Source organism: Paramisgurnus dabryanus, chromosome 1 (assembly GCF_030506205.2).
Source record: "Paramisgurnus dabryanus chromosome 1, PD_genome_1.1, whole genome shotgun sequence".
Taxonomy (NCBI): Eukaryota; Metazoa; Chordata; class Actinopteri; order Cypriniformes; family Cobitidae; genus Paramisgurnus; species Paramisgurnus dabryanus.
Window position 1 is genome coordinate 37,342,975 of NC_133337.1, and position 13,726 is coordinate 37,356,700.

Consider the following 13,726-nt stretch of genomic DNA (forward strand, 5'->3'; position numbering starts at 1 on the left):
TTTTCGAAATTTACGTTTTAAACGGAAGTAAAGATAACAACCATGCATTAGGAAAATTAATAATTGCTTTATTTAGGCTGTAGTATATTTTCTATAGACGTGTAAAACCATATTTTGGCGGATTGTTTTTTACTTTCATTGTTTTTACTAGTTTGCCTGCCCATTTAGTCTTAATAATTAATGAAACCTAAACGAACTTGGCTTGCTGTTCTCGAAGGCAGCTCGAATCTCGGTCGGGCTCGAGACCCAATTCCAAGTAACAGAAGAGAAGAAAAATGCAGTGAAGGAGTAGAGATGAATTGCGGCTGAGCGCAGAGGCACGGAGACTCACGTTTACCATGATTAATGATGATTGACAAGTTTAGGTTCCTTTCAAACCTACGTTAAAAGTGTAGCCGTTAAAATATTATTAGCCTAATAGTTTATTTTGATCATGGTGCTATGATCGATGGATAATTCTGAAGTTGTTTTAAAGAAGAATAAAATAATTACTTTTCAGTCATTTGCGCTGTCACACATTTGAACGTCTCCGCATATGTACATCATTTCGACGTACATTTGCAAATGATTCATAAAGTCATACCTCCGCAATTCTTTGATCGATTGTGTTTTAGAAGTACTGTATGCTCAAACTCTAATGACAGCAATGTGATCGCTGATGCGCTGGTAGAGAGAGAGAGGCGGAGAAAAAGAGAGAGAGCGCGGCTCTGTTCAAAAGTAGAAATGATTGATGTTATTTGAAGTCGGCTCTTACAGTACAAAATACCCGATTAAGCTATTACGTGGCTATTATACACAATTTTTTCGGGACGTTCTTGCGACCCGGTGGCAACTTGTCCACGACACAGTACTGGGTCGCGACCCGGTGGTTGGGGACCTCTGCTTTAAATGACTGGTAAGCAGGATCTTTCGCCACAAGTCTTGTATTGCCATGCTGGGCTTACAAATGCTTAGACAGGTTGCTCATCGTGTTGTCAGCAGTTGAAAGACACTTGTCGTGTGGGCATAGTGTGCATTTCACACAAATATTTTTATCCTTTCGAGCAATAAGCTGAAAGTAATGTAAATATCGCCCCAGTGGCCGAAACCCTTCATTTCGCGCTCCCCTTTGCACCAGCAGCTATGTCAAAATCAATCTCTATGGCAACGGCACACGTACAGGCACACGCAAGCACGCACCACTTAAACAGACAGAACTTTACACCTAGGCAAACACTGCTTGGGTAACGCAGGAAAGGGCGTTCCTATAGTCTAGTAAAGTAGTGTAGTTACCAATATTATTAGTGTAATGCGTTACTTTACTTCGTTACCCAAAAAAGTAATATAGTTTCTGTAATCCGTTACTTGTAACTCGTTACCCCCAACACTGATGAAGTGGTATGATGAGACTTTATTTAAATTACCAATCATGTTACCATATGTTTGTAACACTCATGTTTAAGACGTTTATTCAGCTTTATGTAGCTGTTGTGACTTTAACAGTACAAAATTATGTGGAAAGTTAAATTACCCTGAACAAATGCAAGTTATGTTGGTGTATCTGAATGCTATAGGCCTACACTATACAGTATATCAGCCTTGTCTGATGCTATGTAGAACCTTAAGTGTTGACTATAGCACCATGGTTTGACAGTTCTATACAGGTGCTGCTATAGCAATATAATCTGATGCATAATCAAACAACTTTGAAAGGTCGTAATAAGCTGCTTGCACATACAACTTATTAGGTTAAGATCCATAAAACTTCTCTAATTATTCATTTGAATATCTTTAGTAATCTAGTCTATCTGGATTACTTAGTTTATAGAAAGAATTGATCACACTTTTTTGTGTTATCTTTTCTCTTTAAAAAGTGAAGCTGGCAGACATGGTATTTTTGCTTTTAGCACAAACCATTGTGGTATACCCTGGGAAAAGATGTTTCTGCAAAACACAGAAAGAGGAAATAGCATCACTAGTTCCCTGTCGAGGTAACTTGACGCTGCGCCATGAAATGACACTTTGGGGAAGAATGCCACAGTGCTTAGAAGTGCCCCGGGGAGGAATGTAGAAAGCCACCCTCGAAGCCCTTGGCAAGTGGCAAACTTAAGAGGGCAGGTGAAGGTGAAACATGATGTGTGCAATATCCTCAGTCTGCTTTTGGGCCACAGATAATTTCTGTGCAAACTCCTCGACTGTCTTACCGAACAGGCCAGTCTGGGAAATTGAAGCATTCAGGAATCTGCTTTTGTCAACATCTCGCATGTCTGCCAGGCACAGCCAGAGATGGTGTTTCTGGACCACCAGGGTGAAACATCGCACATCCGACAGCCTGTGCGGTGACTTTGGTCACACGGAGTGCCACAGGAAGGTCTGTGAAGACCGCCGGATTGTGACCTCCCTCGTGCAGGTCCCTCGGAGCCTTAGCCTGGTAAACCTGCAGCAACCCCATAGTGTGCAGAGCTGAAGCTGCCTCCCCACAAGCCCGGTAGGCAGCCGCTGTGAGACTGGACAACTGCTTGCAGGCCCATGAGGGAAGGGTTAGCTGGTCCCTCCAGGAGGAAGTGATACCAGTGTAACCCTTAGCAGCTCCACTATCGAGAGAGGCAAGGGGTGAGGGCTGATGCAGCCAGTTCCCCTGGGGATAAGGGGTTTTCCACAACTGCATCAACTCCTCATGCACCTCGGGAAAGAAGGGCACAGGGGGAGAGGGCTGTGATGCCGAAGCACCCCCTTTTGTGTAGCACTGAGCTGATGAAGAACACAGGGGAGCGGCAACGCACACACTCAAACTTAAGTTCATTGGCGTTTTAGTAGCTTCTCAAAGTAGAATGGTCTTAGCGAAACGGTTCCCAGTGGTGGTGACTGACTGAAAGGGAAGCCATGTTAAGCAGCATGGCTGAATAAAGTAATGTGCAGAATCATATCAACACATCAACTGGACCAAAGAAAAATGGTGTAACATTTTGTGGTCTGATAAAGTTGTTCTTTTGGGGTCTTGTGGTTATCGGGGCCTTCAGGTGACCCCGGGGTACTGAATTCAAGCCACAGTACACTGTGAAGACAGCTTAATATGTGGTACAAAAATCATGGTATTGGGACGTTTTTCATACTACAGTGTTGGGCCAGTTTATCATACAAGGGAACATGGCTCAGTTTAAATACATCAGACTACTTTAAGTGATTATGTTGCCCTCTGCAGAAGAGGAAATGCCCCTAAAATGGGTGTTTCAGCAAGACAACAACCCCAAACACACAAGTGGACAAAATCTTAGTTCCAGACTAAAAGGATTGAGGTTATGGAGTGGCCAGCTCAATCCTCTGATCTCTAACCCCATTGAAAACATAAGGAGTCACATTAAAAATGCAGTTTCTGGGCTGAAATGGCTGTATCTATGTGCCAGAAGTTGGTTGACTAGATTTGACTTAGTTTTATCTAACTAAATATTAGAAATGTAATAGTTTAAAGTGAAGTCAAAACTTTTAAAAAATGTTCCATTTATAAAGAGAAAAATATTGCCATTTAACAGCTTACTTTTCGTTTTCTTTGCTTCCCTTCAAAAGAACAAGACAGCCTTGTAAATTTTGTTAATGCATTTCTGCATTTTTGTCACTTTTATTAGTACACTGGTATTATTTTGAACACAACTGTACATGCCAATTGCCAACAAAACACCAACATTTTATGCACTATTACGGTTGGGACTGCCCCATTGCTATGATATTGTCACAGGTCGGAGCGCACCACAAATGTCGTGCGTCACGCCCCTTCCCAGTTTCCACCTCGAGGAGGTCCCAAGAACACCCCAATGACCAGACACATGAGAGAAGGTAAGTAAATATTAAAACAAGCTTTATTAAATTATTTAAAAAGGGTATTGGGGAAGGGGAAAAAGGGAGGCTAAAATCAAACTCTCCGAGTGGAGGGGAACAGTCTCGAGTCGCTATAGACTCCGTCGCAGGAGATCTCAGGTGGGTCCTTCACTCCCCTTTACTCTGGTGATGCGACGACAATCAGCTCATTCACACTATGTCCCTTTGTTCTGTCTTACAGGGAGACTAATCCAGGGCCCTCGCCTTTCCTGGACATAAAGGACAGATGGTAAGTATCAAGAGGTTTAGTGTTAGATGGATACTTGCTGCAACTCATGGCGAGCTCCAAGGCGGCCACGTGGGTTAAACTCCTGCCCGTCCAGATACAGGTGGAGCTGCACAATGGCTGTCAAGCTCAGGCTGAAACCGTGGTGGTGAGTTTACGGAGGATATCCGCTGTTTTTGTATCCAAAATGACAAGTCGACGTGCAGGTAGACACTTCACAGGGATCCGCTCAATCTGCACGAGAACATACAGGTAAGTATAACAGGACCGGGCGCAGACGGTAGACGGAGGGGCCACAGGATCTTCACTTGGGGCACAGGTAGGTATGCACTACGGTAGGTATATAGGGAAGGCAAACTGGGGCTCCTTCGGGCATACAGGCGGGTGTACAACACAATATGCTGGCTTTAGCTTTGGGCATAAGGTAAGTGCATCAAAGGTAACTGGGACTTCGCTTGAGCATACAGGTGGGTGTACAACACAATATGCTGGCTTTAGCTTTGGGCAGTAACGTACGGTGAATACACCGGGAAACAGGAAGTGGAGGTACTCACATACCTTTGGAGAGATGGACGTCAGGCGTTATCCCTTCCTGAGACTTCCACAAAAGGCTGATAGAGATGCGGGTCTCCTCACCGTTAATATTTCCCACTATATCCACACTGTTCTTACTTGAAGTTGTTTCTCACCACCGTCACGTGGGGAAGGAGGGTCAGGGTATCACCAACGGCATATAATTGGAGATGTTTTCTAAGCCAGCCTCAGTACTCACTTCCTCCACAGGATTTCGTCTGGCCTGAAAAGGTGGTTGTTGACAACACAGCACAACACTGCAATTTTCAAGTGTATACACTCACAGCAAAGGACAAAGACTCACCCACTGCAATCCACACACTCTTGGTGAATTAAGGGTCAAAACCCAGTCTGACCGGGGACTCGTCCTGGAATTCGTTGAGACACTGATTCAACGAATAGTCAGATGTAGACGTCACCGTCACGACACCCCTGCATCTTCCTTCGCTCGCTATTTCCAGCTCACCCACAACTCTTTTCCACAGTGGGGCCACTCACATACTATGCCACAAACTCACAAAAAGGCGCTCATATAGTTCACTCTAGATGATTCAGACTGCTGTACAATGGTTTAGGGTACTCACACCGTTACTAACTCGAGGTCTCTTTTCCCCTCTTCTTTCCAGCTCCTGGATAGTTCCCCTATGGCTGCGTGATCTGTCAAAAAGGCCTCCTTCAGCAGCACTTTCGGTTAGTCTTCCTGTTTTCAACCACTCAGAATTTGTTACACATGTCCACAGAACGTTTCACAGTTGGGTAGAAATATTAGTTTACTCAGCCCGGTCTCTGTTTCTGTCAAACCCTTATTTCCGTCTTCACCCAGCCAACAATATCCTCCGCCTTCTTTCCGCTACACTCGCCCGGATACTCAACTCGCTCACCGTATCGGCTAGAACAAACTGCATCATCTGAAATTTCTGGGGCTCTCTTTATACTCCTCCTCCTCTTCACATTGTCCAATCCGCGATCACCATGCTCGTTGACACACCTGCGATCAATGAAGCCCTGATTTCTTTCCCGGAGTTCCCAGAAGTAACCAGTGTTTGAGGATTACGGTCCGGGCGGAACCAATCTCCATCACTTTTAGTTCCGCCCTTAAAAAGTCACTCCGTGACAATATTAAGCATTAAAAAACACACGCATAACTCTGCTGCTACCCCAGATAAACAAACTATACTGTACAAACTTAAGCTTGACAAGTAGAGGATGATAAAAAGAATGTAAGTTGAAATGATAAAACAACCTTTTTGCAAAATAAACATAGTTCTTTACATGGCCACATCATTCAAAATAAAGCTCTTGTGTTTCATTTGGGGAAGAAACTGACATTTACAATGCTAAACTTATTTACAGACACCAAGTGCATGCATGTGTAAACACTTCTAGCTCATTTGTTCACTTAGACATTCCAGTTGTAATGTAGTGGCCTAAACCCATTTGTCAATAAATCACTCTTTTGCCCAGACCTTAAACAAGACACACTCTAAAAAAACAAACGGTGCTATATAGCACCAAAACAATTGCTTTGGATCGTAACGATAGAAGAACCATTTTAGTGCCATATAGCACCGGTGAAGAACCAGTGAAGCACCAGTGAAGCACCAGTGAAGCACCAGTGTAGAACCATATAGGGGCCATATAGCACCACATATGGTTCTACATAGCACTATATGGTTCTACACAGGTGCTTCACTGGTGCTTCACTGGTTCTTCACCGGTGCTATATGGCACTAAAAATGGTTCTTCTATCGTTACGATCCAAAGCAACTGTTTTGGTGCTATATAGCACCGTTTGTTTTTTAGAGTGCACTGTTTGCAAAACTCATGGCCTTTTTTGCAAAATACAAGCTTCTTACATACAAAACCACATTTCAGAATGCAATACACTGGTGTTTAAAAATGCTACAGGCCACAAAGCTGAACACAACTATAACATAGTTTCATAAAGACAACAAATAAATATTGTTTATACTTTTTTCTAATAATGATTTTTTACCAGTTGTACGCAATATAAACCAGCTGAAAGTATACTGGTGTGTTTTGTTTATAAGGATTAGTAGGAGATGTTGGATGAGGAACAGTACAACGAAGAAGTGGTGGATGAGGAGGAAGAGTATGAGGAAGAGTAGGGCCCCAGAGGAAAAGCAACTGGCCTGTGGTGTGATAGGTGTAGATATTTGTCTACAGTATGTTATTATATGTTGCTAGAGGAGTGTCAGTAAAAGGAAAACCACTGAGTAAAGAGGAAGAGAAGTTAAATACAATGAAAATACAATGTTTTGATAGTGAAATGTTGATGAAAAGTTTTAAAGAGAAAAGAGGAAATGTACAATTAAAACATAAAACAGATCCTGTGTCCAATCTTTGCTGTTTTTTATTATGTTTACAAAAGTAATGCAGTTAGAAACACAACATAAACTTTAATTTAAAGCAAATATTTAAAGTGGGGAAAAAACAAATAAATTAAAAAAATCACAGTTGTGTATATTATTTTGTTAATAAGAGACTGAAATAGATGTTTTATCTTTCATATATTCGTCTCATTCTGTCATTTATATATAAACAATAGAAAAGATGATCTTAGATACTTGTACATGATGACAAACATTCACTTTATGCACTAAATAAGTGAACCACATCAAACCACTCTCAAACACCTAAACTACCATTGACCATTTTATTGAATCAGACCATTATCTCTCATAGTATTTAAAATATATATATATTTTCCAGTTACACCATAATATCTTTTTGTGGAGTCTTTGGGTAAGACAGACTATGGTTGTACATAAGAGGTCAACTCTTATTTAATAATTGCAATCACAAACTGCAATACAAAACTTTGAATTGCTTAATATGCATTTTCATGACCCACTGAAGTGTTCTTAATACTGTAGATAGTTAATCTCTTACCATAACATTTACTTTTGAACAGAATGTGTGTTCAAGATTATATAGGAAGTACAGGATTAGTACATCTGATAGGCTATCTGTAGCAGTGACATCACACAGCACAGTTTCACTTGTTTTCAAATCATCAGCAGTTGCTTCAGTACAGAATCTACAGGATCCATGAACGAGACATTTTAACAATCTGCTTTCATCAAAAATACTACACTGGTTACACCAGATTTCTAATTTCTGGTAAGATAGTCTTAAAAGGGTTTGCACTGTTTAACTTAAACTTGTTGACCTGCTGGATGCTTGCAATGTTGTTATGACATTTGTATTACATTTGTTCATTATAAATTCAAAGTGATGAGTTACATTGTGCGGTTCAATATATGATTTTCATTAGTTAATATATTTACAGGTGTGTGTTTTTTCAAAGGACTGATCTTATTTTAATGAAGAGATGGATAAACTCATTCTTTTATTTTTTCTGTTACAAGGTTTGTTATTCTTTTTTTTCTTTAGCATAAATGTTTTTCATTAACAAAAGTGTGACATGTTTATTGTGCTGTGGCAATTGTGCAAAAAACCTCAGTGAGACGACTGAGATTTCTGACTGAGAAATTCAAGTGCTAAATGTAAATTCAAGTCTATGTTTGGTGTGCTTACATAAAAATATATTGTAACTATATATCTTGGTTATCATTCAGAAAAAAACATTATTACAACAATGTTTATTACAGATTAAATTAAAATGCACTATTGTATTTTATGTGAGGTAGATTTCACTTCAATTAAATGTTCAGTAAATTTTACAAAATATATACTGAAGTTTATAATATTTATAAAGAAATGGTTGAATAATAAAAATGCATGCAGGTTTTGTTGGTGTGTTTCAATGCTTTACACTATACACAGTATGTTAATTTGTACTTCTCATCATGTTTGTATTGTAGGTGTTTGGTGTGGAGATTGGAGCGTCAGTCTGCCAGAGAAGATTGAAGCTCTGAGTGGATCCTGTGTGACCATAAACTGCACATTTGAAATTGATAACAAATATGACAAAGATCTCACTGACAGTGCTGCAGGAGTGTGGCTTAAAGATGGGACTGACTTCCTAAAAAATGTTGTATTTAACTCCAGTAGGACCAATCTCTATTTTAAAGCGGAAATAGTTGGAAAATTAAAAAGCAAGGACTGTGCCACCATCTTTTATAATGTTACTTCAAATTACAGTGGTCAGTTTTTCTTCAGGATTGAGGGTAATGGTGGACTGAAATATACCTATACACAAAAATCTGTTTCATTATATGTGATTGGTGAGTGACATGACTGAACATTATTGTTTATATAAAATTGTAAACCAGTACAGAACAAAATCTGTTTTTACATATGTAGGCAAATAATGCAGAATACTTACATGGGGAAATAAAAACCAGTGGTTAGCTTTTATTTGAGCTTTCCTAATTTATATATAAAATACATCCCTGTACTTTTCAGCCTCTTTCCCCAATCCCACAGTGCAGATATTTAAGGATCAGATGGAGGTTGAGGTTCAGGAGGAGGTGTTAGAGGGGAGCTCTATGTGTCTGCGCTGCTCTGCTAAGACTCTCTGCTCCTCTTCTCCACCAACTCTCACATGGAGCTCCACTGACAGACTCCACCTCAATGAGAGCAGCAGACTACAGCTGGATCAACAGAAACAAACTGAGATCATCTCTGATCTGAACTTCACTGCTACTCACCTTCAACATGGAGTCACTTTCATCTGCACTATAACCTACCAGCTACAGCAGAGGAACAGAACAGCACAGAACAACATCACATTACGTGTTAAGTGTAAGAGTAAATCACTTTAAACTTGATGATCATATTAAAGATTACTTAGTGATGCCCTGAATTTGTTTTCCCTTCAGATGCTCCTAAAGACACATCAGTGTCTGTGTTTCCATCTAACTCTGTACTGGAGGGCAGTTCAGTGACTTTGAACTGCAGCAGTGATGGAAATCCAGCAGTGTTCAACTACACCTGGTACAGAGAGAATGAAGGACAGCTGGAAGAGCTGCAGACTGGATATAATCTCACCTTCATTGTGACTGATCGTACACACACAGGACGCTACTACTGTCAAACCAAAAACCAACATGGCACTCAAAACACATCAGTGTTGCTGGACATTCAGTGTGAGTATTAACTGTCTATTTTATCAGCAAGAGCACAAAAATTATTTTATTATTGATGTTTCTTCCTCACTTTCTGTCAGATGCACCCAAAATCTCTCTCTTCAGTTGTAACAGAACTGATGTAACTGTGTGTTTGTGTGAGGCTCATGGGAATCCCTCTCCTAAAGTGGAGTGGTTTCTATCTGGACGTCCTGTCAGTAACTCTACAAACACATTCATCAGTGAGGAGCGATTGAGCAGCACAGACTTGAGGAGCTTAATTTCTCTCCATCAGTCACTTACACACACAGACACTCTGCAGTGTGTCACCAACAACACTCACGGCAATGCCAGTCAAGAGATTCAACTGCTTTGCAGTCCTCAGGAGACAAGTAAGTCATCTGTGTAATGCAGAAATGTTCAACTTCTCTAATGATTTATTTTAAAATCTTTTGTAATCTAGTCCATCTTAATTTTTTTTTAAAGAAATCCATTTTTAAAGGCACACAAATGAAAAACATAAACCCTACCTCAAACTTCTCTCTTTAGATTGTGAGGACAGACCTATTTTTGCTTACAGCACAAAACTATGTGCTAATAACCACAGAAATGCTAAGAATGTTTGCAACCATGTTTGCAACCCCTCTGGGCCTTTATCTCTACTTGAATGGAGAAATACAGATAAAATCACATTCTAAAATTAAACAACATATTTCTACAACAATACACCTGCCATCAACTGTACCATTACTTTTTTCTTAAGCTAAAGAAATGCTAAAAATTGATAGTCTTTATCGATTGATGATTTTTTTTTAACTGGTACAGTAGGTGGGCATTTACTCCATTAATAGCAGTAGAAGTGCTCAGTCTTGTTATGTCAAAATTTTTGGCAGCACCCTTAGCAACGTAAACATATGTCAAACATTCTGTTGCTGTGCACAGTCAGTGTCAGTCAGGGACTTTTTTATTAGTGAAAGGAAGGCTTTTTAGTGATTTTCTTTCATAACAGTTGCGCTGATGCATTAAGGTATTAATTGTTTTTATGTTACTCAGCAGGTATCAGTGTTTTCTCTGTGCTGATTGGAGCTGCTTTTGGAGTTTCAATAATAATAATAATCTTGTGTGTCATTAAACATTTCTGTAAACGGTGAGTACATGACAGTATTGCAAACCAGACTTTATTTCGTACTAATTTTGCTCCAGTTTGTGTTTGTTTTATGAAAAATGATATAGGGTTCATTTGAAGTCTCCATTATGGTGATTGATGTTTCCTTTAAATAGTTTCATTTCCTGTTTCATTTTTTTTTAAGTTGGTTCATTGCTTGTAGTAGAGGGAGGGACAAGCATATTAGTTGAGGTTGCCTGTTTATAAAATGCAGGGATTACTTCTGTATTGGACAAGTCTGCTTTTTGACTTATTTTTTTTTTTACTTAATATTATTATATGAATAATCTTTTTGAAAAATATCTTCTTTATTGTTCTACTAAAAAAAAAAATGTCACCAACATATCATATGGCCTGAGGGTGAGTAAATGAACAGCAATTTGTTTACATCACTTGTTTAGAATTTAACTAAATTTAATTTAAACTATTATACTAATTTTTATCTAATTAATTAAACTAAAAAAGTAACTTGCATTAGTTTTTTTGAAAAAGTAACTAAAATATTAATGTGTACATTTAAAAAGTAATGCGTTACTTTACTTGTTACTCCAGAAAAGTAATATTATTACGTAATGCACGTTACTTGTAATGCGTTACCCCCAACACTGGTGAGCGTCTCTTTTATCATAAACCCTTCCGATGCACGTGCAGCAGACATGTATTTTGACAAGACGCATGATGCACATGGTTTACATGATGCAACGAACACATATTTTGACATGAAGAGCAACACACATGATACTCTGAACACAACTTTTTGAATTTGCGCCCCCCAGAAGAGAAGTCACCGGCCGCCACTGTTCAGATGTCACTTGACATCCTGTGCAAATATGTAGAAGCTGAAACAAAGGTATTTTAGCACAATTTTGAGCTTAAAGAAATATGTTATTATATTGTAAGTTTAGCATGTGGTTTAAGATATCTTTCTTTCCCCATTCAAGTAAGTAGGACTTTATAGTCTTGCATGACTGAAATAACTGCCTAAAGGAATTGCAAACATGGCCGCTTAGTGGCACGACTTCCCCCAAAAAACTGTTTGATGTTCAGTATCTGTGCTTGTCCACTCATAATGATGTAATAATGAGAGTACACTCACAACAAACGTACAAAAGTTGGTACTTTTTAAAAAGGTACAATCCAACTTTTGTACCTTTTGTGTAGGATAAAATATTATTTTAATAATGGGACATGAAAACTTTTTTTTAGAAGAGAAAACAGCGGATCCTCAAAGACAAGACGAAAAGACATCAATGGACTTAATCTGACTGACAGGGTGAGTTTGAAAAAAAACACTTTTCATCCAACACCTTATTGAAGCACACCTTTTCTATCATTAATGATATTGTCTGTCTCTGGTGGGTTCTGCATTGTTGTTCATCCATTATGTTGTTTCACAGGCGAATGAAGAACCTGTTTATGCCAATAAAGCTGTTTTGTCACCTGCTGAAGATGCTTCGCTGAATTACCCAGAATCCCTTCATTATTCCTCCATTGACTTCACAAACAACCAAACAGAGTCAGAAGAGATCAGAGGCGTCTCCTCACTTACTACTGTTTATGCTGATGTCCGACATTATTCAGGACAAGAGGAAGCAAAGAGCTCTGTGGGAAGCGTTGACCCACTGCCCAACAGCAACATATCAACAGTTGTTAAGCAAGAGAACCACAATAGTACAGACACTGAATTGCAGTCAGGTGAAGTTTCTGATCTTTATGCTCAAGTTAAACACTGCCACACAAAAAAATAAAAAATAGGTCACTTTCTAAAATTTGACATTTTATGCCATGATAACTTTCTTTCTTTTTTAAAGTCAAGATTTTTAAAACATTCCTACAGAGAGTTTTAAATATAAAATAAGGCATCAGAGCCAATGTAATGTTTGATCCTTGAGTGCAGTAATTGTGAACAGTGTTAAACAAAACAAACATCAACTGTGTAGGATTCGTGTGCCATTTACTTGGAAAGCACATTATTCACAGATTAAAATGAATAAAGAATGATTTTATGTTTTTGCTTTACATGTATTTTTTTGTATATAATATTTTGTCTGTATTTTTTGTAGTTTAATTTAAATATTTTCTTTAATCTATGATTGGATCTTCAAGCATGATAAAAATAAAATAATGTAATCATAAACATGTGTTAGGTTTAAATATATATATATATATATATATATATATATATATATATATTACCATACCTCAAACACCTAGCTTGTTTTAAGTTATTTTATAGTTATTTTTATTGTTGTTTTGTGTGCTTTATGATTATGTGAGTTTATATATGCATATAAAATTAAAGTGAAGCTGTTTATTTCCTCATACCGTACCTTTAACCAACATTTGACCAGTAGAGGGCAGCTTTTCTATTTCACCACCTGTGTTATTGTGGTAAGCTGTATAGGCAATTATGCAAAAAGTAAAGTGAAATGTACAGTTTTTACCTAAAGTTTTTAACCATACTAATACCTCAGATGTAAATATTTGGTGGTTTAAATACCCATGCAAAGTCTCTATTAAAGTTTTTAAAGCCTTTTTTATTCTGTTCCATAGTTACTACATGCAAATGTCACATTCATAACAGAGAAATGTCACATCTATAACTTTATTTCCTCATAAATGTGCATACAAAACTTCAAATACAAATTTGAGCAAATGACAACAGACACAAATTATTCTCTGTTTGTAATTAATAGTATATAATACATAATAAATATTTTGATCCATTACAGGCATACAAAGGAGGCATACAGTATGTATTTTTGAATGCTATGGAAGCCATTTTTTTTTGCCATTGATTATATATTTTGTGTCAGGTCTTTGGAGACTAGATGTGATATAATGTGTTATAACTTT

The 13,726-nt window shown here is 38.3% G+C and overlaps 1 protein-coding gene across 1 annotated transcript; it reads left to right on the forward strand.

The window, feature by feature from the left end:
• The first annotated feature begins 7,712 nt into the window (after positions 1–7,712).
• Positions 7,713–12,895, forward strand: LOC135749905 (sialic acid-binding Ig-like lectin 14). Its single transcript, XM_065268590.2, has 9 exons — positions 7,713–7,795; positions 7,965–8,043; positions 8,500–8,862; positions 9,044–9,382; positions 9,460–9,726; positions 9,807–10,097; positions 10,759–10,852; positions 12,077–12,143; positions 12,268–12,895. Exons 2-9 carry the CDS (start codon positions 8,007–8,009, stop codon positions 12,616–12,618), a joined length of 1,809 nt encoding a protein of 602 aa, XP_065124662.1. The 5' UTR covers positions 7,713–7,795; positions 7,965–8,006; the 3' UTR covers positions 12,619–12,895.
• The last annotated feature ends 831 nt before the right edge of the window (positions 12,896–13,726 follow it).

What these genes read in the sequence shown, in the direction of transcription:
- LOC135749905 (XM_065268590.2), top strand. Translation starts at nt 8,007, where the DNA reads ATGGATAAACTCATTCTTTTATTTTTTCTGTTACAAG. An exon ending in TTGCAGTCCTCAGGAGACAA is followed by an intron (nt 10,098 to 10,758) that starts GTAAGTCATCTG and finishes TATGTTACTCAG; the next exon opens with CAGGTATCAGTGTTTTCTCT. An exon ending in ATTAAACATTTCTGTAAACG is followed by an intron (nt 10,853 to 12,076) that starts GTGAGTACATGA and finishes ACTTTTTTTTAG; the next exon opens with AAGAGAAAACAGCGGATCCT.